Raw genomic sequence first — 22,972 nt, forward strand, 5'->3', positions numbered from 1 at the left:
CCTGTGACGAGTCAATGGGAAGTTTAATGGGAAGCGTTTGGACCTGGGATTCATTCATGTATACATGTAGCATCTACCTAGACCAGACCAGATGAAACCAGACCAGACTAGGCCAGACACCCCCACCCGATAGCAATGACACTCCTTGATGACAACATGATGCTGCCTGACACAAAAACACTTTAGGAACAATTACAAAAACAAATACGAAGAACATCACAAGGTGTCGTTGACCTGGCCTCCAAATTCACTAGATCCCAACCTGATCAAACATCTCACTAACCCCCACTAACACAAAAATTCACCCTCAGAAGGTGTCATGTTCAGTCTCTGATGTTTCGGGGGCACAAAAAGGGAGACCTGCACGATATTAGGAAGGCGGTCATAATGTTATGCCTGATTGGTGTATGTGTGGGTTCCACCAAAGAAGAACTCTGCGTCACAGTAGTGACATTATATACGTAAATATGGAAATAATAAAGCGGTAATAAGTAATAAAACCCACATTAAAGACACCAGCTCCACTTAACTCGACTAACGGACGCAGTTATTTCTCACGCTGAGACTTAAAAGTTCATTCTTTTTCTCCACAAGGTTCGAATCAGATCATTTCTGAGGTGTCGTTCAGGTGCATTTAAACTTTTCCTACTTTGGTTTAAAAACAGGAATTTAAAGTTGATTTTCTAAAGGTGGCAAATATTCAGGTAAGCTCACACATGAAATAGATGGAAACATCCAGGACGTAGCAATAAATAAATAAATACACAACATTCAATATTTTTTTTTTTTTTTTTTTTTTTTTTTTTTTTTTTTTTAGGGGTTTTAATGGGTGTACAGATTCAATTAAAGGAAGTGATAAACACATACAAAAATACCCTTTCAATACATTTTTAGAAACAAACATCTACATGACCTGTTTTGTTAAATGCTTCCAAACAGCAAGGCATGGGTTGTCTGAAACAGAGTGGTGCCGTTTTTCTTTTTTCCCAAAAAAAAAAAAAAAAGAGAGACCTAACCTGCTATGAACGCTATTTAAAAAAAAAAAAGAAGAAAAAAAAATGAAAATCACATGGTACAAATAGGCAAATATAAATAAACTGTTAAGAAAAACCCCCGTTAATGAAGAATATGCCTTTTTGAAAAAACTGTTTCTCTGTACATTTAGTTGGGGAAACTGACGCTGGAAGAAAAAAAAAACAACAACAACAACAAAGCCTGTGTCCAAACTCTCTACCTGCTCCAGGGAAGGAAGGAAGGAAGGAAGGAAGGAAGGAAGCGGGCGCCCGCTCAGCATCTTCTGACATTTCGCTGTATACATACATCCTCTGTGCTGAAAATCAATCAAAACAAAAAAGAAACAAAAACAAAAAACGAAAAGACACCCAGCTTCAAGATGGAGGGTTGGGCCCCAAGGCAAGAAAAAGGTTGTCTCCTGACCCCCCCCCTCTCTCTTTTTTATTTTCCCCCCCTCACCACCACCCCAGGACCAGGAGACGCCTTTTTTTTTTTATTATTTTTTTATTTTAAGAACCTCCACAGGAGGCGCAGAGGGTTTAACACCCAAAAAACGAAGGGAATTCTGTCTCTCTCCAACACAAACATCTATGAATGAATGAATGAACGCTCACACACAGTCGACCATAATATGCATGCACACATCCTCCCCCCCCCCCAGCCACAAAACACAAAACAAACTTTCCAATGGACATGACATGCGTTCACAACCAGGACCTGGTTATATCAAGCTTCACAAGCACACGATGTGGAGGAGAGGAGGAGGAGGAGGAGGAGGAGGAGGAGGAGGAGGAGGTGGTGGTGGGGTTTATGTTTTTGTTATCTAGTCCTCCTGAACGGACTAAGAGAGTTATGTGTCTCCGTCAACAACAGGTAAATATTTAAACACTTTCCTGCCTAAAACTGTTCAGCGCTCACTATTTATATTCATATATATATATATTTTTTCTCATCTAGGCCTCGAACACACACACGGTAAAACTCATCGACCACTCGTCAGCGCAGATGAACTGAAGGATTCTGATATGATTCTCTCGTCGATGTTCTGCACACCCTCCTTTCCTCCCTTCCTTCCTCCCTCACTTCCTTCCTCCCTCCCTCCCTTCCTTCCTCCCCCCCCCCGGCCTCCCGCCGCTGGCTGTGAGGAGGAGGAGGAGGAGGACGTTCTCGTCTTTACCGGGCACCTGAGAAGCTCCGACGTCGCTTTTATCGTCACCGTACGTACTTACTGCAAGTCCAGAGACTAACCTGGAGTCCTCCTCTTTGGGGAGGGGGGGGGGGGGAGCTGAGCTGGTCCAGTGAGTTCGTGATTTTCCGTCACATGCAGGCAAAAACCCCCTCAGTAAATCTATAAATCCTCCTCACGACTGCAACCAAACCTGTACAATGTCTACAAAATAAAAAAAAAAAAAAAAAAAAAAAACCCTACAGGGCTGGAGACACGTTTTTGTTTTGGACAAGCAGTATAGAAAAAAAAAAAAGAAAAGAAAAGAAATTACATTTTTTCAATATTTTTTTTCCTTTTTAGATAAAACTACAGTAGAATGGTCAAAAGACTTAACAGTGATGTTTTTTGCTCTTTTTTTCTTCTTTTTTTTCCTTTTTAAAGACAAAAATATTATGTACAACAACATTTACTGTACAGTCTGGGACAAAAGAAAAAAAAAATATGGGATGAAAAAAATATATAATATAATAAATCAGCAATACACTAGAAGAGTGTGTAGCAAGCATCAATAAATGTTCTGTTTTTGCTTCTTTTTTTTTGTGTTTTTTTTGTTTGTTTTTTTTTTAAAACGTGTTACCGGGAGGAAAAAAAAGGGGAAAACGAAAAAAGAAGAAGAAGAAGAAGAAGAAGAACCGCTCATTTTCCATCTGTACTGTGTACATGTAAAGACAGAGAGAGAGAGAGAAGACAGAGAAGAGAGAGGAGAGAGGAGTAAAAACTGCAGCTTTAGTTCTCGTGTGATATCTCCGTGACAGCCGGGTTTTAAACACCCTCCCCGCTGGCGAAGTGCGACAGCGTCGACCGAATCCCCCCCCCCTTATCCACTGGCAAATCTGTAATCTCGGTAAAGATTTGAGGTGAGGTGTCTTGTCCTGCGGCGGCTTCACGCGTCAGACCGACCCCGACCGACCTGAACACACTAGTTTACTCTTCGACCGTTAAAGCCCCACCTCTGTGTTTTTTTTTTGTCTGAATCCAGGCTGACGCCAGCGCGTTTCAGGCTATGTGGATTCGGGCCTTCTCCGTCTCTTTCAGCCTCTTGCTCTGCTCCTCCAGCGTCGGGGACAGGGGTCTCTTGGCGCCGGCGCCGTTCAGGGGGTCGGCCCCTCGGCTCACTAGCGTCGGGATGGAGCTGCCCACGGGGGGCGCCATGTGTTTGGATGCCACGTGTTCTACGGGGGAGGAAACAAACAAAAACAATTCTTTCATCACCAGATCTTGTTGTTTCTTTCATCATTTGACGGCTAAATTAAAATTAAATAAATAATATAATTAAGCTCCTATTCTCCAGGGCAAAAATGTTCCGTATCACAGTGTATGAGCAATATTTTCCACCTGTAGAAAACCACTAAGAAAAGGCAAAATCAACTTTCGACAACTATGAGCTCCCACGTCCCTCAAACACATCAGTCCATCTATTTGTAACCAGGACCCACACAGATGTTTGACTACAAAGGTAGAATAGAATTAATAGAATAGAACATCAACATAAGTTATAGAGAGTATGTATGTGATGTCACAGCTAGTGAAGTCTCCATGGTAACAGCCACTGAGTGGCAGAAAGTGACAGTTGATCATGGAGATTAGCAGCATTAGTTTCAATCACAGGCTTTAATAGCGTCTAAATTGTAAAATTAATTTTAAAAAAAGGTGAAGAGCTGTTGTGTGATTGACTGAACCAACAGATTTGAAAAAGCAGCGAGAGATATATTTTATATTTTTAACAGATATCTTCCAAAGAGCAGAGAAATAAATGTATCGCTGCATTAGAAGAAACAACTGGAATCCAGACACAGAAACCTGGTGTTGTGGTTCACATTTAATGTCAGGTAATATTACTTTATGCTGTATTTATTGATGACGTCAAACCTTAGGCTACTTCTTGAGTTACGTTCTGTCCGATACATTTGAGGATGTTGTTGTTTTGGTGTCATTACGGTCGACAGTAACTATTTCAGTTCCAACAATAAATAACAATAAAACTGAATATTTGTGATCGCTCCTCGTCATCCTTTTAACGCTACAGTATTGTTTGGTTAACGTTACTTCTCAGTAAAGCTCTTAGCGTTAGCATCTGTTATTTAACTACATTTATCGTAACTGAAACTGAGGCTAATCCACTTTTCTAAATCCATACTAGTGCGTATGGATCATTGTCCTTAATTTGATCTGTTAATCCACATTTTTCCTGGTCTCTGTATTTGCTGCTTCCCCATGTTTTTACCACTTGAGGGGGGCATATACGTATATATGTATATGTTAACATGTCTGTGCAAAAGAGGTGAGTGGTATAGTTGACCGAACATCTTTACATTTTACAATTTTTACAAGGGAGCGTTTTAACATTTAAACAGCGGCGTTGTAGAGTCTTAACGGGGACTTAATGGTACTTTATGTATTACTTCTATAATATTACTTAATATAGTATGATATAACGGTTACCTGGGGGGCTAGCGAACTATAGGATGAAATGAATGTGACGTTTACTTTTGTTCAGTTTATTGAGATTTTCAGGTAAATGGATGCTAACAGGCGGCTCATATTTCTGCATTAAGTTTAGATTAGATTAGATTAGATTAGATTGGTGACAACGCAGACACCTTTGCAGAAATGTAAGTACAGGATGCAGTGACGCAGAGCTGTGATCCTAGCATGTTTCCGCTGTAGTATTTTCAGCTGCTTCTCAGTCCCTGCAATTTTCAGACTGAGTTTTTTGGATCAATACAGAATCTGTAAGGACGTATTGGAGACACAGAGATTTGTATGACTCCTGCAAAATGTCAGCAAAGGTTACAGACGCCATTGTTGAAAGGGAAGCAGGAAGTAGAAACAAAAAATGAATCTGACACAGCGCCGAACCGATGAGTTCACAAGTATAAATGGTTCACACCGACGTTGGCTTCGTGCACAGGTTACTGTCCTACAATATTGATTCTTAACAACGATTTTAAAAGAAAAAGAAAAAGTCATGTTTTGTGCCGATTGTGAACAACTTCCGCACCTCCAACACCACTTTTTCTGTATAAGTGAAATAAATAAGAACTGGATCATTTGGATTAATACTGTTTTTTGACTCAGTTTGTCTAATGAATTATCACTGTCATCAGACGTACATATATACAACACATATTTTAAGCTGCATTTAAAAAATTTCAGTGAACTATGTAGAATATTGCAATATATCGCTATATCATAATATCGCAATAATGTATCGTATTGTGACTCAAGTATCGTGATACGTATCGTATCGTGAAGCTCCAAAAAAAAAAGTGAGAATTGCATGTGGAAAAACACAGTGGATATATATATAGATATATCTATATATATCTATATATCTATATCTATATATAGCTACAGATATATATATAGATATAGATATATCTATATCTATATAGATATATATATATCTATATCTATATAGATATATCTATATCTATCTATCTATATATCTATATAATCTATATATATATATATCTCTATATCTATATATATATATATAAAAAATAATCCACCAAAAAGTTACAATAGTCGGTTTTTGATCAAATATGATTTATGTGAGAATCTTTGCACAATTTTATATAAATCTGGCACCAACGTCTGCACCAGGAGCCAGACTGAACATGGATAAATAGCACCTCCTTTACATTCTGTGCTGTTCTGCTCAACAAACTCAACCCTGGATTTAAATTATTCTAAGCGCCGAGCACCCTGATGATAATTACTGGATTTAACAGTGAAGAAATCGATACTCACTTGAGCCGATGACAGGAATGGACATGCCCTTTTCTTCGCTGGCAGTGGGAGCGTCTGTGGTGAAGGTGCCCTCAAACACCGGGGGCTTGGGAGGTGTGATGCTACGGAAAATGGACACGGCCAGACATCAGAAACTCACGCAAATAATAATAATAAAAAAATTAAAACTAGATAAATATAAATGACCCTCACTTGTGGCGGTTGAGAGCCAGTTTAATGGAATTTTTCACGACCCGACAGCTGTTGCTGGCTGGGAGCGGTGAGGAGGCGTCTGGCAGCTCCATGCTGGGAAGTCTCTGAGGTAGGAAACGGCCACATTATGAAAATCACAAAGCTCGATTTGAAGTAAATATACAGCTTCGTTAACAGCTGCCACCACAGGGACGAGAGCGGATCAGGTTACCTGTGTTCTTGAGGTATCGATGGTTGGAATGGGCTTTGCCTTTGATCCAGAAAGAGGCGTCTAATGGAAAAGAGAAACGAAATGTTTTTGTTTTTTTTAATTTGTCTTTTGACATTACGTTGCATATAGTTAAAAACAACACCTACAACATTAGGTCCATCTCCATGTGGGTCAGATGGTGGATAAGGCTCTTTGAATGCAGAGTCGTCATTCAACACCACCTGCAGCGAAAGTGTCAGAAATGTGATTAATGCACAAATAACAAATCATGTCTGAACTGAACTGAAAACTCTTTTATTTATTTATTTATTTTTTTAAATGACCTCTGTGTCCGTGTGCCTCTTGGCCTGGTCTTCCTGTGTGGGCGAGGCTGGTCTGTTGGCGGGAGCCCCGTTGACGGAGTCGTCCAGGCCGTTGAGCTCCTCTCTGGGGCTGCTGGTGGCGTTGGGCTTCACGGCGCCGCTGACGGAGCTGCTGGCTGGCGGGGAAGGAGGCCTCGCTTTCGCCGCGGACTCTAACAAAACGAGGACAGATGAGGAGGAATTAAGAGCAGCACGCAGGAAGGAACCATTAGCACAACATACGAAATACTTCTATATTTATGTATTGTCTTAATTATGACGCCTCTGGACAAATGGGAGATGGATTTAATCAATTACAGACAGGGAAACTTAGATATATCGTTCTCTAATTCAAACTTAAAGTAAGACTTTCTATGATCAAAGCTGACACAGACCCCACATCTGATCGATGCTACTCTCTTACACATGTCTGAAGCTTTGTTTTTTTCTGGCAGTCAATCTTTAAGACAAAGACTCTTGATAAAGGTTCCCATCTTTAGACGTGGGAAAGAACTGTGTTGGCTTTCTGCTCTCTGCTAGCTACAAGACTATTACTATTGAAATGGAAAGACCCAATACTTCCAACATTCAGTCCCTGAGTTAAGGAGTTTCATGAACCATATCAAGATGGAGAAAATCAGATACATAATCAGGGGATCTTTCTTAATGTTTGTTGAAGATATGAAGGCAGATAACGTAAAACTGATCAGGTAAAAAGATCAAAAATGAATTGTAGTCTCTAGATTTGAAAGTATAAACCTGTGCTTTTTGTTTCATACTATCCCTCTGTGTGCTAAACTCTGACACACTGACTCACTTGAGCCAATGACGGGGATAGACATGCCCTGGTCTTTGGCAGTAGGTGGTGGTGCAGCAGCAGCAGCAGATGCAGCGGATGCAGCAGCAGATGCAGCAGCAGTGGGTGCAGCAGTGGGAACAGCGGCCGGCAGCGGAGAGGCCTCCACGAAAAGCTGCTTGGGAGGACTGACGCTGTAAAAACAGAAAAGAGAGTTAAAGAGTTAACATAAACATCTGGGGGGAAAATAACTGCAGCTTTTGACATAAATATAAAAGCTAAAAATGAAAATAATTGTGTCCCACCTGTCATCTGTGTCGGAGGCAGGCTTGCAGGGTTTGCTGGTCGGGGAGCTAAAGGGGGTCCCTGAGTCTGTGTCTCTGGAGCTGTCCAGGTGACTGTTGTCCAGAGAAATCCGCTTAGAGCTCCCGCCATTAGAGCTCCGGTTCAACTCCACTATGCTCTGCAGGAAAGAGGCGAATATTCAATAAAAGGGAAATAAGGGAAGTTAACGAAATGATGGAGAAATGACTCTGTCGCACCCTCTTCTTCTTCTGCACCAGTTCAGGAGGAAGGTAGTGGTGGAGCTGTTTCTTCTTCACGTGCGTCGCTTCAATCTTCATCCCGTCCTTCAGCATGTTGATGTTGTTGGCTTGTCTGTAGACTGTAGAGACAAACATAACTCGACCTTGGTTCATTACTATTTTCATATAGTTCTTAGCGGTTTACTTCTTATGAGAGGACCTACCGGTGTCTGTGAAGGACTGGATGTCGTACGTCAGGTCAATGTTGACGCTCTCTGCGTTCTCCACCTTCTTGAAGATGATCCCGATAAACCACATGGACACAAAGTCGTTCCTGTTGCAGACAAACACAAAGAGCGCGTTGGCATTTATCCTAAAGGCTTTAGAATATTATACGATATATGTACGTGGACTGAGGGGGGACTCACTCGTTGCGGTTCTCTTTGGACCCGGGGAAGGACTGGGGGTTGACGTGAGCCAAGGTGATGTACTCGTTCCTCTCCAGGTTTCCCACCAGGACGCGGATCTTTGACTCCACCAGACCGATCCTGAGGGCGAAGAGTCGATGAGAGATGTTTTCATGACTAAACCGATTAAACAGATTAACACTGACATGTGTCAGAGGTGCAACACGTGTTTTGAAGTTGCTCAAAGCGCTAGGAGACGCTGCACTGGTTTAATCTTAAAAAGCTGTTGGACATGAAACTGAGCTGTGAATACTTGGGGAAGTGAATCATGTCACTGCCAGTACAACAATGAAAAAATGTATTCCAACTAAATCTGAAGATGCATCATCAATGAGACGGTGCATCAGTAATCTGAAACATATGTAAGAAAGAAACCTTTAGTCTTCCCATAAAAATATTCCCTCGTTGTATGTGGCTGATCGTGGCTCTATGGTTCCTCCTGGACCAACACCAATGTGACGTTTCTTTGTGTTTACACACACCGATCAGGCAGTTATGACTAATTAAAGAATGGACGTGGGCCTTGTGAGCGTGTCCTGGGTTTGTGTCTGGTAACAGGATGTTTTAATGGGGAGGGGGGCCTTAGGGTCCTATGGATCCAGTGAACTTAGAGGCCAGGTCAATGTGGTTTTTGTGTGTCTGTGTCAGGGCGGCATCCTGCTGCCATCAAGAAGTGTCATTTCTATGTGGTGGGGGGGCTTGGGGGGTTGGGTGTCTGGTCTGGTCTGGTGTAGGCGGGTGCTTCATGTCGAAATAACACCAACATGAGTGAACACCAGCAGCAACGTTGAATTATCACAACAACGGTTGATGTAATTTCCTCCTACAGTCATAATGTTGTGGCTGATCGATTTAAATGAGAGTAATGAACACCCTGGAGAAGGCTGTTTGCCACTTTGCGTGGGTTGGATCTCAATGTCTTTTTCTCCCTTGTTACATGCATAAAAAAAAAAAAATAAAAAACAAAAACTTCCTGAGCAGCCGAAGTTCGAAGATGAAGGAGACGTCACCGTCACACGTGTGATCATCATCTCGACCTTTGACACTTACCATTCTAGGTGGTTTTCTTCTGTGGACGCGCTGGCAGTCAGAACAATGTAATGCCTGCGGCAAACAAACAAAAAAAGCAAAACAAGCACATTAGTCAACTTTGACTCAGCGCATCAGAGCTTTTACGAAAAACTCAAAAATACTATGTTACAGTTACGATGAAAATCGGCTCCGAGATCAGGTCAAACAACCTTGCGCTGATGTAACCACGGCATCAAACTGTGACACTCTGACAATCAAAACGTTCCCTCTCGACACCCACCACAACGTCACCCCCTAAACAATCCCACTACTGCAAATGAATGGGTGTCAAACGCAGCACCAGCAGTGCAGTGTGTGTGTGTGTGTGTGTGTGTGTGTGTGTGTGTGTGGGAAAAACGATTCACCAACGGTCTGACCACAGTCAGGATGACTCAAATGTGCCCAAACTAAATACTCAAAACAATAACTTGGCAGGAAAATTAAAAAGAAAAAAAAAAAAAAAAAAACAGAAAAAAGTTGCATCAGTTATTTTCCGTTGTTTCAAACGCATCAAACTGTTGTTGTCACATAACTTGACAAATATTTACACAAGCGTGTACCCAGTTTGTGCGTAAAACAACTGTAATATGCAGAAAAAATAAAAAGGAAAGTAAATCCACCTACTTGTACTTTTGGAAAAAGTTTGGTGGCTCAAAGAGTTTGGACCATTCAGCTTTGCCCTGAAGGATCTCGTCTGTGACGCTGAGGCCTGGTCATGACGACAACAACACACACACACACGGAAACACAAAGAAATCCTGTTAAATAATTCAGGTCAGGAGTCAAAGTGGTGCTTGAGGTGCTGGTTTTCCTGCTGCTAAAGTAAAATGTAACTTAAGATTAAAATGAAAACGGACTAATTGGGGAGGGAGCATCGATCGAGCCGTTACCGTATTTGAACTCCTCGCTCATGATGGTGCGCGTCGACGTGGAGACGTTGTACGTGGAGTTCTGTTGTGGGTACGCGGGGGTGATGATGGGCATCAGGTGGTATCTGTCGGAGGGGTTCACCTAAAAAAAAAAAAAAAAACAAACAAAAAAAAAAAAAAAAAAAAAAAAAAAAAACACACGACGCAGAGGTGATAGTTTGTTTTCACTGCAGAAATGAGTCTTTACCAGCACAACACATTCTACCCGCAAACATAAAAGAGGGAGCTTGCACCATGAAAACCAGAAAAAAAACACAGCGTACGCCCCGAGTTACTTTACGGGCTTCACCTTTCTCTCATTTGCATTTTCTGCTTTGAGAGATGTGGGTTCAGAGAAACCAAAGAAACACATTCTGAGATGAGATGCGTGCCCCTCTCTCAGCATCACGTTGTCGTACACTTCATTTCTTACACCTGCATCACTTACAATTACTTCATAATCAAAGCAAAGTCTGTTTTTTACGGAGCGACTGACTCTCGCGGGCGCTCTTGCCGTGAAATCATTTTAACTTTAATCATCATTTACTTGGTTTTTGCAACTTGATTTAGCGTTAGAGATTTTCATTAAAGTCTCAGTCAACATTTTCAAAATTGTACCTAAAACTATAAAAAAAAAAGCCCTTAACAAGCAAGAGACACCGATAGACACTTAATAATATGTATTTATTGCTGAAGGGACACAAACATGAAACAGTATTTACATCAGCTGGAGGTTTCTCAGTTAAGGGAATTTGTTTGGGATCTGTAGATTTATGGGGGGAAGGAGGGAGGGAGTGAAAAGCTCCTGCTCTTATACACATTAACGTCACGCTGAGGTGTTGATGCCAGTCGCTACAATTAGTAGTTTCCACAAGTTGCTCATTTAACAAAAAATCAAAGATGCAGATCATACAAATGCAAAACAATGATTAGCAACTTAGCTACAGGGAGGAAGGAATATATTCCTCTTTCTTCCTCTTCTGTTTGTACATTAAAAACTGTACATGCAACAAGTCATTTACTATTGGAGCAACAACACGCTTTTATTATTATTTTTTTTTATTAAAACACAGTGTGTACGTTGTTGGAAGGTTCTTCTTCAGTTCTCCTCTCTACGCTTTACACGAGACGTTATTAATCGTTAAATAAAGGTTGAGATGAGGAGACACTCGCAGCAGGAGGCGATTAAAGAACAAGTGACATATCAAGACGTCTTTGGGCCTTAAATAATTACTGGCATTCGTCTGATTGACTTAAATACACATAGAGCAGCTGTGCTATACGGTTGCTTATGTTAGTAAATAAATAAATAAATAAATAAATAAATAAAACAAGCAAAGAAAAAACCAAGACGTCCACGTGGGAAGTCTTCCTGCTCCGAGCTGCTCTGGGATTCCTCCTCCGAGCAGAGTTAACAGTATTGAAGCTCATGATGGGGACCCGATCAAAGTCATGGTCACATGAGGACAGAGGAATGAGGAGACATGTAAGAAGATAAATTAAATGTACCTCCACTCTAGATGTAGAGCTAAATAAGTAAATTAATTAAAAAAAAAATTAATAAAAACACCAATAAACTGTTTAAAGCTCTGTCCAGATTTTGTGTTTTCGGTGCCTACGCAGAAAACATAATGGGCATAACAACATTATCAGAAACACAGGTGTCATACTCACTCTAGGATCCCACACAGGTAAATTCAGATTGCTGTCTTCAGGCTGTTTCAATAGCACAGGATTCGGCCATTCCCTACGAGGAGGAGGACGCATGTGCAAAGTTGAGAAATGCTGCCATCAAGTGGAAGACGACGATAAAAAGCAGAAAAATAATAATAATTCAGAGGGTGAACTTCTCACCATTTGGAAAAGACCAAGAAGAACTTATGGACGAGCGTGGCAGCCACAGCGTTGGGATAGAGCTGGCAGGTCCTGGCCACCAACATGGCCCACGAGACTCCACCCAGGAAGCCCAGCATGTTGGAGTAGATCCCCCGACCTGCAGCAACACGACACAATCCAACGGTTTCAAATGATGCATCTCATCCTCAAGACAAACAACACATAAAAGGAGCACACGCACTAATAAAATACCACAAAGTAAAAGTGAATCAGGCCTTTGAAGAGCACTTACGTTTCGCCCACAGTTTAATCGCTCTCAATGTCAGTCTGAAGTTTTCTTTGTTTGGCACCAGGTACAAAATTTCATCAGTTACTCGACAACCTGGAAAAAAAAAAAAAAAGAGGATAAAATATATGATATCTGGCTGCAAATGTGCATCGCTTCTGAAAATGACACTAGCAGCAGCAACAAACCGTTAAGGCTGCGAATGCACCGAATGTCCAGGTTTCTCAGGATGGAGTCGCCCCTCAGGTCCAGGTTGTCTGGGATGGACTGTAAGGCCAGTCTGGCAAAAAGCAGATCAATCTGTGCAGACGGACAAGAGCACAAGACAGAGGAGATGAAAATCAATCTCCTCATCGACACAGCAGACTATTTCTGATGTTGTGGATTCTGCAGTGCACAAATTAATTCATCTGATTTTCAAAAAACACGTCCAAAGGCACAAAAATGGCCCTAATTATAAACTGAACCATCGACCGGTTGCATGAAACCATCAAAGCCGCTTTAACCTGAACGCATTTTACATCTAAAGTCTGATCCAAAGAGGAAATGAAAACCATAACTCTTCACTCGGACACTGGGAAGGTAACAGGACGGCTACAGGCTAATGGAGCGTTTGCACAAGCACCGATAGAAGCTGCGACACCTTTTCAATGGAAATATGAGCGTATGACACTTGCTGACGTGCAGAATGAAAGATGAGATGGCTTCAACTTTTTTTTTTTGGTTGCTCCTTTGACGCACCACCCAAACACATGCATTTGCTTCACCCATTCCTGTGTTATATATATATATATACACACACACACACACACACACACACACACACACACACACACACACTACAGCCAATGCTCGTTCCAAAAAGTCCCCGTTGAGGACAAATGGAAAACTTGAGTGACTGAGTTGTAGCTTTTGTTGCTCGTAGAGTGAATAACGCTGGACATTTACTCACCTCAATTCCATCAAATTTGAATTTTATCACCGGTACAAAAGCATCCTCAACAGCCTAGAAACACAGACAAAAACGACATTAGCTATTACAAACTTGGGACATATCATAGAGAAGAATCTTTAGAAGAGTTTTAGAAAGTAAAAATATCAAGAAGACTTACCCTGAGATCTTTAATCTCTTCGTGCTGTTTCAATTTCTCAAAGAAAGACTGGAAAAAGTCGCTTCTCTCTACGTGACGTGGAGCCACACATAAGGCGTCAATATCAGCTCCTGCAAGAAGAAGTTACTTCAATCACTGGAGTCTGTGTTGGTCACTGTGTTGTGACGCTTCATGGCTTTCATCAAATACTATATTTAATATAATAAATATAAATTACATGATTAAAGAAGTGTGTGATTAAGACAACATGCCCCCTGTTTAATACTGTGTAAACGCCAAAAAATGTCTCGGAGACTTTGAGTCAAGGACTAAATTATGAGATAAGACCTTCGTGGATCTGACTTATTCTTCAGATTGAGATCTAGGGAATTTGAAGGTCAAGTCAATGCACTGAACTCACTTTTTTTTTTTTTAAACAGAAGAATGAAGGATGTCCGAGTCCCAATCTCACGTTCAATTAACTAAATTTCCTCGTCTGAAGATTCATAAAAGCTTTTCTTATCTTACTTGTATTCTTCTACATCACATATACACCATATTCTAACAGTTTTGCTAGTTATTTATTTTATTTTGTTCAGGTTTCTGTCCTGGCACGTAAAATATTTGCTTGTTAGTTAATTAGATTTTCAGTTTTTCCTTTCAATAACCAGCTCAATCGTACACAAGGACGCATCATTTAATATAATTTAAAACGCTTACGCAGAATGACACAATATGAATGAATACACACACACACACAACACAAAATGTTCTTTTCAAACAACAATATTCACTGAAATCACCCTGATGAAGTCTGCATTCACAAATTTCTAAAATTGTCCAGCTCAAATTCCACTAAAAAATGTCCCACGACAAAATTAGGTTAATTTTCCAAAAGAAAAATCAGGTCAGTTCAAACAAAAGATTTAGTTCAGGTTACGTTGACCAAGTTAAAGTAATTTGTGGTCGTTTTAAATGGTTTTAAGGAGTATTGTGACTAACTTTGGTCCGGGTTTTGAGGTGAATTGTGTGGTTACCGGATAGTTTATGGCAGAGGATTTTAAAACGGAATAAAACCACAACATACCACCCAAAGACCAACCTCACTGAAAGAGTAAACCAGTTCTTAAAGGGGATGATCACCTCATTTGTAGAGGGTCTTAACTGGTTTCTCCGCTCCACAAGTGTTCTGGTCATAACCCTCTCATAATATTTTTCACTGTTGTCTTGAGTAAACATTTTCTCTTCCATTAGACTCAGTTTTTATTGCTGATTCGATGCAGCCTTTGTCTGAGTGCACTCGACGTATTCCATGTTTTCTTTTTTCTTTTTCTTGTGGCAAATCAAGTTGTTGTCACTGAACAATGATCTCCTGCTACCACATTTCCAAACATGCACAATGCTTTAAAAATGTCTGTCTGATCCACATTTTCTTTCAAGTACTTCACCACAGCAGACACATACTCAACTACAACAATAATAAACTAGTTAATAGACTCAACTGAACAAAGAATTGTTTGTTGCAGCCCTAAACCAAAGCTACACTTTAGGATTATACCCTCTGACCTGATGTGCCAGATGTTTTTTTTTTTAAACAAAACTAGAGGATGTTGTGAAAACGGAGAGAACTTTCCAAAACTTCTTAGCAGGGGTTTGGATGAACTGTTTGTCTGTCACCACAGATTGTCTTCATGACTAAAAAAAAAAAACAACCATAGCTGCCAGAAATTACTCTGACACCTTGTTCTGCATTCTTCTACAGGGGCGCTGATGTAAAGTTGAACTGGAAATGTCAGCACACGTAGGGTCAAACATTGCGGAGGAACTGGCCAAAAGCAAAGCCATATACAAGATGAGCCAACATTATCCAATACTGTGAAAACACCACAAATATCTGAAACCAATGACAACATTAATCCTTTCAAAATCTCTAGTGTCAAAACTTAAATATTTAAAAAAACACAACAACAATCCAACACTGCAAACCGAAGCCGACTGTGAGTGTCACTGATCTCTAACATGATTTAACTTCTCTGAGTCTGGTTTTTGTCCCAATCAGGAATAACAGTTCAAATTTGTTAAACACACCACATTCACACCGATGCCGTCGGGTCATATTAAGCCTTTGTTTACGCAGCTTTCTGACCCCCTGAACTGGTCTTTTCAAAAACAATCAATGGCAGATGAATATGACAATACCAGGCATGTGCTTCAGCGTAGCCGAGGCAAACTGAGCTGTTCAAAAAAAACACAACCAGCCTGCCTGGAAAAGGGTCGAGCGGTTTTGTGGTAGTAATGTTGTGCAGCTACATTTGGATAACTTCAAATCTGGGAGGTTAAAATATTGACACAATGACTACACATACCTTTTGTGTGAACTCCAAGCCGGTACGAACCAAATGTAAATATCTTGCCTCCAACACAGCTAATAGCCGATGGTGGAAGGTTCTGAAAAGAGGAAAGAAGCACAATTAATTAAAGTCAGTGTGACTTCTTTTCCCTTTAAATGGTGCAACAGCAGAATAACTTCATAACTTCAGTTAATGACTGGATGTTTTACAAAGTTTCTCATTCACACACACACAAACACACACCGATGACGTCAGAGCCGCCATTCAAAGGTGCTCATCTGGCATCGGGAGCAGTGTTGGGATTCAGTACCTGCCCCACAGTTACTATTAATGACTCAGAAATCATGGTTTTTACTCAAAGAGAATCCAGCGCTACAGCAGAACCTACCTTTAATTCACTGATCTCTGCAATCCACTCTTTAACAAAGTTATTCAACTTCCCAAGAACGGCAAGTCTGAAACGAAACACAGCTTTTTACAGTCCAACAATCCACAGAATGGAAACAACAGTCATAAAGTGTCCATTTAAGCATCAATTATACACCCAGTAGACAGTTCATTAGATACACCACTTGTGAATGCATTCTAATACAACAGTCCTGCACTTTTCGTTATGGTATTCGGTATTTGTTTACAATAAAAACTGCCTAAAACGCATCCTGAAACCTGAAAAAACAACTTTTAGCTGGAAAAACTGAGTAGAACCCAACTCATATGTGGGGTGTTTTGATTGAGGCTGACAGAGTAGAAACAAAAACTGATTTAAATGTGCTTGTGTAGCGTTGGACTGACACGTGTGTCCATTATTCTGGCAAGCCCATTTTAGTCAGTGGTCTAAGCTAAAGAACTGAAACACTTTAGTGTTTAATTCAATCCACTTTAACAGCACTACAAACGACATCGTCATCACACAGTTGAATTATCACGTTTCTGACTCAGTTTCAACAAAAACTTAACACTGTTATATTATGATGTATTGTCAGTAGCGTGCCTAATGTTTTGTCAAGTGATAGTCATTTTGGAGAAACGTGGACAAGGTGTTTATTGAGACTAGTTCATTAAATCACAAGGTGTTTATTTTGTCAGATACAGTAGCTCTGTACTTGTAAACAAACAAAACAAACTAATTGTACACGATGTTCCTCACCTGTGGTTCAATTCCTCTTCGTCTTCAAACACCCCAAAAGGTTTCATAGCATCACAGAGTTTCTTGGTGTACTGGTGGTCTATTTCTCGTGGGGGTGCGAGGCTAATGGCGGAGGTGATGCCGTAGTGTTTCTGAGGCTGCTGCCCACCAGGCATGGTGCTGTGAGGAACACGACACAGATAAATGACACACACCTCCACCTGACAAGACCAGACGCTCACATTAAATCCTGCATTTAAACAATGAAACCCAGACGTGAACCCCTGCATGTTCACTACTTCTCTCCTACTATTACTACTACTATGTTTTTCCCCTTTGCTGTTGTTAGTTGTATCCAGCCTCTGGTGTTTCCTCGCCTACAATAGTGTTGCTCTTGTTTTAATGAATGCTGTTTTTGTTTGTGCTGCTTCACAGAGTCTTAAATTGTGTGTCTGTCTGTGTATGTGTGTGTTGGGGGTTAAGGGGTGCAGGCGGGATTATTGTGTGAAGCACTTTGTGCTGCGTTTTGTATGAAAAGTGCCACGCAAATAACGTCTGACTGGTGTGACTGATATCATCGAGAACGCATGTGTAAACAGTCCACATCCGCTCAATTTACGTTACTAGAAAATAAGTAAATAAATAATAAAACTATCACCGAGTCCAGATTTGTGTGCAAATGCAAATATAAAAAAAAGCAACAGAAACATTTTCCACTATTCAACAGATGGAGGCGAACGTTAGACTCCACAAACAGGTTGGAAACGAGTTAGCAGGAAGCTAACTGGCTAACTGTCTGCTACGGAAGAAACGGCAGAAGTAATTGGTCTCTTTCCGGTTTTACTTTTTTTAAAGTTGACAATTCGCTAAATAAAGCACACAACTGGGAATTGAGGCACGTTTAGAGTGTAGTTACTCGACGGTGAGCTAGTGAGTTAGCCAGCTAGCCAGCTAACGGTGACCGCGGGCCTTGTTTGGTTGGTTGTTGTGACAGTTGGCTAACGTTAGCATTTAGCCTATTCTTCAGGTCTGCCTCAAACGACACCGAAACACGTTCACAAATGGGAAATATGATGCATGCACGGCTTACCTTGACATTTCTTTCATGACAATCTTAAAAAAAGGTCGCACTGTGTCTGCCGTAAACACGTAAAAAAAACCCACACACACCAGGAAAGTCAGCAAGTGGGAGCGATAACAGCCTCGACCTGATTACAACAATGGTCACTTCTTTCCTGAGAGCAGTTCAAACCTTCCCACTGAACCGGAATCACTTCTTATACAATAACGTATCGGGCTCGTTAGCCCGAAACAATATTCATATCTTATACACCCGCAAAAAAAAAATGCTAGCGACTGCACATACGTTTAATTTGTGCTTGTGAATTTATAAATCCCAAACTACAAATCTAGCGGTGTTTTTTTTTTTTTTTTTTTTTTTTTGAAGGGGGGAGACGCAACACGCCGAGCTGCAACTGACGTCATGACGCAACGTCTACCAACCACGTGACCGGCTGAGGCCTTTAGCTACCAGTTAAATGTTGACTAGGGGTTATTTTGTTTAATTTGGGGGCCACATACAGTCAGTTTTACCTCCGGACCAGCAACATAACAGAATAATAACCTTTAAGTAACGATAACTCCAGATGTTTTCCATTTGTTTTAGTGCAAAGAAGAATAAGTAAACTGGGAGAATGTTTACATTTAGCAAACGGTGCTTTGAACAAAATGAAATGTCTTAAGAAAAATAAGTGTAATTTAGGCACATTGCTGTTTAGTCCTGGGTCTCAGTGTTGCATTCTGTCCACTTCTCTTACTGAAACAGTGGATAAATTTGGAGTAGCAGTTTTTTCCCCCACCTCCTCACTTCCTTCTTCTTTGGGATAGGAGAAACTTTTTTTTTCCAATTGTTTGTATGTCTGGTACATGTGAAGAAATAAAGCTGACTTTGACTTCTAAGTAATTTCGCACTTAGCAAATTCATGCTACTTGCCACTTGGCCTGCAGGCCATATGTTTGACACCTGTGTTATAGACCTACAACCTTGATATGTAATATTTGTAAGGTAAGACAAGAGAAATCAGACAGAATAGCAAATTACCAGAGTGGTTTTAGGAAGGGGCGAAAAAAGTTTTCAGTCATCCAGGCGATTCAGTGATCTAAAAGGTGTTTAAAACTGGATTTGTAGAGTTTTGAGGGGAGAAAGGGGAGAAACACAGGCGCAGACAAACAAAGAATCAGTAATTGCAGTTGTCTTTGATATAGAAAAGCCATGCAACTTTTTATTTTTGGTAGGAAAACTGAAGTAAGGATCATAGTTGAGATATCAAATCAAGTCCATTATTAATGATGTCTTCTCAAATATCCTGACAAATTTAGGAATCAGACAATGGAGCTCTGGAAGAGTGAGAGGAACAAATACCCAACAAATAATTGGGAAAATGCAAAAAGAAACTGATGATGTAGCAAAGTGGGATTATGACAAGTTTTCTGCAGGAAAACACGAAAACAATGTGCTTCACCAGGAAAAGAATCTGGCAAGAACTTAAATTAAATATGTACGGGGAGGATCTGTGACGCACTGTTCAGCAGGTCGAGGATGGGGAGTGAGATGTTTGTCATTAAAAAGTTTATATGTTGCATTAATAAAATCTAAATATAGATTATGGGAGTGTAGCACATGGTTCAGCAGCGAGGAGTCATTTGTTGTGGAGCGTTTACGTCAACACCAGTAAGAGCATTGCAGGTGATGACAGGAGGAATGACTGGAGCTCAGGAGGAAGCAATTAATTATTAATTATTGGGTTTGCAGGGACAGACAAATAGTCATTCAACAAAACAAACGCTGCGGGATGTCTGGGAACACAGGAAGACTCTCACTGAACATTTTGCACAGGCAGGGAAAAAAAAATAGCAAAAGAACTGTCAGTGGAAAGGTTTCAAGTGAGTCAAGCAGTTTAATTTCTGAGAACAGTGCCATAAGAACTAAAGTGCCCTGAAGTAGATTTGTTCCTTCTTGAGTTTGGGAAAAGGAGGACAGTAGATATATTGAATGCGTCCAGCTTTTGAATAATAGAAAGGGTCTACACAGATGGTACCAAAAAGGCCAGATTTAGGGAGATGGTGAATGATATTACTGTTACAGTTGAGTCCGTTTTTGTTTTGTTTTTTGTTTTAATTGGGAAGCAGCAGCTACAGCACAGCTAGCTCTAAAATGCTACACACACCTGTAGCACAATGTGGGCTGGAAGAGGTGGAGAGAGTTATAGTTCAAATGGGGAGTTGTGCAATTTAGCCAAAAAATAAAAAAATAAAAATAGGGATGAAATAGTCGCAGTATGAAGCAAATAGTGGAAGAAAGCTACTCTGAGGCCTAACACCTGGGAGATTTGAGCTAATGCTAAACAGAGCAGTGCTAACGGTGATAAACAGGAACAACAGGACGTTATTATCAGACTCAGATAAGAAAAAAATAAATAACCATTTAAAAAGAAGCATAATTTTTAAGAAATAGATGCACAGTAGAAAGTTGATGAAGGTCAGAAAGTGGCATCATATCTGATATTTGTCAGTGTTTACTTAGATTTGAGAAGATGTTGCCTTCAGAGGTTAAAATAAATGAAAAGTACTGGATAAAGATTTAGTTTTATTGCATTAATAGAAGCAAATGGAAGCAAACTTGTGGGAGAGAACGTGATTGTGGCGAATGTAACAAGGATGCACAGTGGAGATTAGCAAAGTGCTGGATATATAGAAGAGAAACACACAAATAAACAACGGAGACATAAGATAGTTGATAAGCCGTCATAATAAACATAGACCTAACACAAAGCAGATATAAGTAGATTATAGCCTGCAGTTTCTGCAAACACAACTGAAGTGTTTTGATAAAAATGTCTTGATTGTTCACATAAGTGAAGATAGTTTTTCTACATCAAAAGACCTGAGAGCTGAAAGTATACGAGGAATGTTGGGGAAAGATGAGATAACATATAGTTCTTCTTTACCGGCCCCAACTGAGGGAAGTTTACAGGATCACAGGAGGAGAAATGCTCAGGGAAATTCAAATTTCAAAATAAGAAGTGTTGTATCACGCTAAGCTCTGGTGTGTGTGGTCTACTGGTAGCAGACTTTGCTGCAAATGACGATGGATGGATTTGAGAACGCTCCTTAATTTCACTAGTTATTCAAGTTTAATTCAATAAGGATGAAATAAAGTGTCAGGAGTCAGTGTGAAAGAGCTGGAGGATGTGGGATATCGATTTGAGGAAGCAAAACCAAAACCTTGTTCTCGGAACAGTGTAAAAGCACCAAAACGCTGTCAAAATAAAAACTTGAATCACGCCCGAAAAGAAGAAGTAAGTGTCGTTGTGTTGCTCTGGAGTCCAACAGGAAACAGATCCTCACAGAAAAAACAAAAAAAAAAAACTGTTCCTCTTCAGGGTGTGTGATTCTTGGTGTTTTTGTTTAGGTTTTTATTTTGTTACTTTTTGGTTTGTTTGCATTTTTTTTTGGCCAAATTTTTTGGTCACAATCACAATCAGTTAATCAAACTTTATTTATGCAGCACCTTTCATACACAGGATACAGCCCAAAGTGCTTTTCATAAAAACTAAACAAAAACAAGAGACCACACACACACACACACACACACACACACACACACACTTGTGTTTGCTATGTTTGTGAGGACTCTCATTGGCGTAATACATTCCTCAGCCCCTTCCTCTAACCTTAACCATCTCAACTAAACATCAAACCCTAACGTAACCTTCACCCTAAAACTGAGTTTTAACAATTAAACAGCCTCGTAAAGAAGTGAGGAAACGCTATCCCACCCTCAGCACCTTAAAGCTGAGGAAACACGAGAGACATAAAAATAACTGCATAAATTATAATAAATATAATCAATTAAATTCAATTAAAATGTATACTAAAATAATAAAATAAGTTCAAATGAGTTAAAGGTCAGACTAATAAGATAAAATATTAAATAAATAAATAAAATTAACAAAAAAAATTAAATAACCATAAAAAAAATAAGTAAAATTCAGTAAAATGTCAGACAAAAAAGATAAAATATTAAATAAATAAATAAAATAACCAGACTAAAAGATAATAATAATAAAAAAATAAGTAAAATTCAGTAAAAAGTCAGACAAAAAAGTATATATAAATAAATAAATATATATATATAATAACATTATCCAATCCAACTTTTTACAGCATTAAATTGCATGTCTCAGTCCATTCATTGCATTTATGAACTTTTTGTAAATAATACAAGCAATGTAAATTAATTATTTACATTTATTTATTAATTTACTACATGAAATATAGACAGGCTTCTTCCTGGTCTGTCTCTTCGTAAAACTCATCTCTTGTCCCTGACCTTTAACACCCTGTAGGATGAAGATTTAATTTCATTGTTTTGTCTTATCTTATTGTGTAGCTGTATTTATAATTTATCTTGTATTTATGAGAGTTGTCACATCTTTTCTTTATTCTCCTCTAAGGCACTTTGGTACGCTGGTTGTTTTTATAAATAAAGTTGGATTGGACTGGATAATATCAGTAGATTTACACTTGAGTAAAACTATGTAAAACACTATAAATAACGGCCGTAAACTAAAATAGAAAAGCAGATGTTACAGCGTGATTATAGTTTTAATATAAACCTGTTGGGCATGTTGTTTCTGAAATGCAGACATGCTGTGGCAGGAAAACCCGCCTGAACACACTTCAGTTTGGTCTGGAGGATCCTTATCACCACCGAC

At 39.8% G+C, this 22,972-nt stretch overlaps 1 protein-coding gene across 1 annotated transcript; it reads right to left on the bottom strand.

The window, feature by feature from the left end:
- Positions 1–1,139: 1,139 nt before the first annotated feature.
- Positions 1,140–18,617, bottom strand: papolg (poly(A) polymerase gamma). Its single transcript, XM_047603668.1, has 24 exons — positions 18,286–18,617; positions 17,217–17,375; positions 16,458–16,524; positions 16,085–16,166; positions 13,740–13,849; positions 13,580–13,633; positions 12,816–12,927; positions 12,634–12,723; positions 12,360–12,498; positions 12,180–12,252; positions 10,488–10,608; positions 10,222–10,306; positions 9,577–9,630; positions 8,488–8,607; positions 8,284–8,393; positions 8,078–8,199; positions 7,841–7,998; positions 7,557–7,729; positions 6,722–6,912; positions 6,545–6,619; positions 6,399–6,458; positions 6,188–6,291; positions 5,996–6,096; positions 1,140–3,414 (listed from the first exon to the last, which is right to left on the bottom strand). Exons 1-24 carry the CDS (start codon positions 18,300–18,302, stop codon positions 3,239–3,241), a joined length of 2,553 nt encoding a protein of 850 aa, XP_047459624.1. The 5' UTR covers positions 18,303–18,617; the 3' UTR covers positions 1,140–3,238.
- Between the last annotated feature and the right edge of the window lie 4,355 nt (positions 18,618–22,972).

This window comes from Mugil cephalus, chromosome 13 (assembly GCF_022458985.1).
Source record: "Mugil cephalus isolate CIBA_MC_2020 chromosome 13, CIBA_Mcephalus_1.1, whole genome shotgun sequence".
Taxonomy (NCBI): Eukaryota; Metazoa; Chordata; class Actinopteri; order Mugiliformes; family Mugilidae; genus Mugil; species Mugil cephalus.

Bases quoted from the DNA above. Each gene is read 5' to 3' on its own strand.
- papolg (XM_047603668.1), bottom strand. The intron at 13,850-16,084 runs GTATGTGTAGTC...TTCTTCTTGCAG, and splicing joins GCTTGGAGTTCACACAAAAG to GAGCTGATATTGACGCCTTA. The intron at 12,253-12,359 runs GTGAGAAGTTCA...TCCTCCTCGTAG, and splicing joins TTCTTGGTCTTTTCCAAATG to GGAATGGCCGAATCCTGTGC.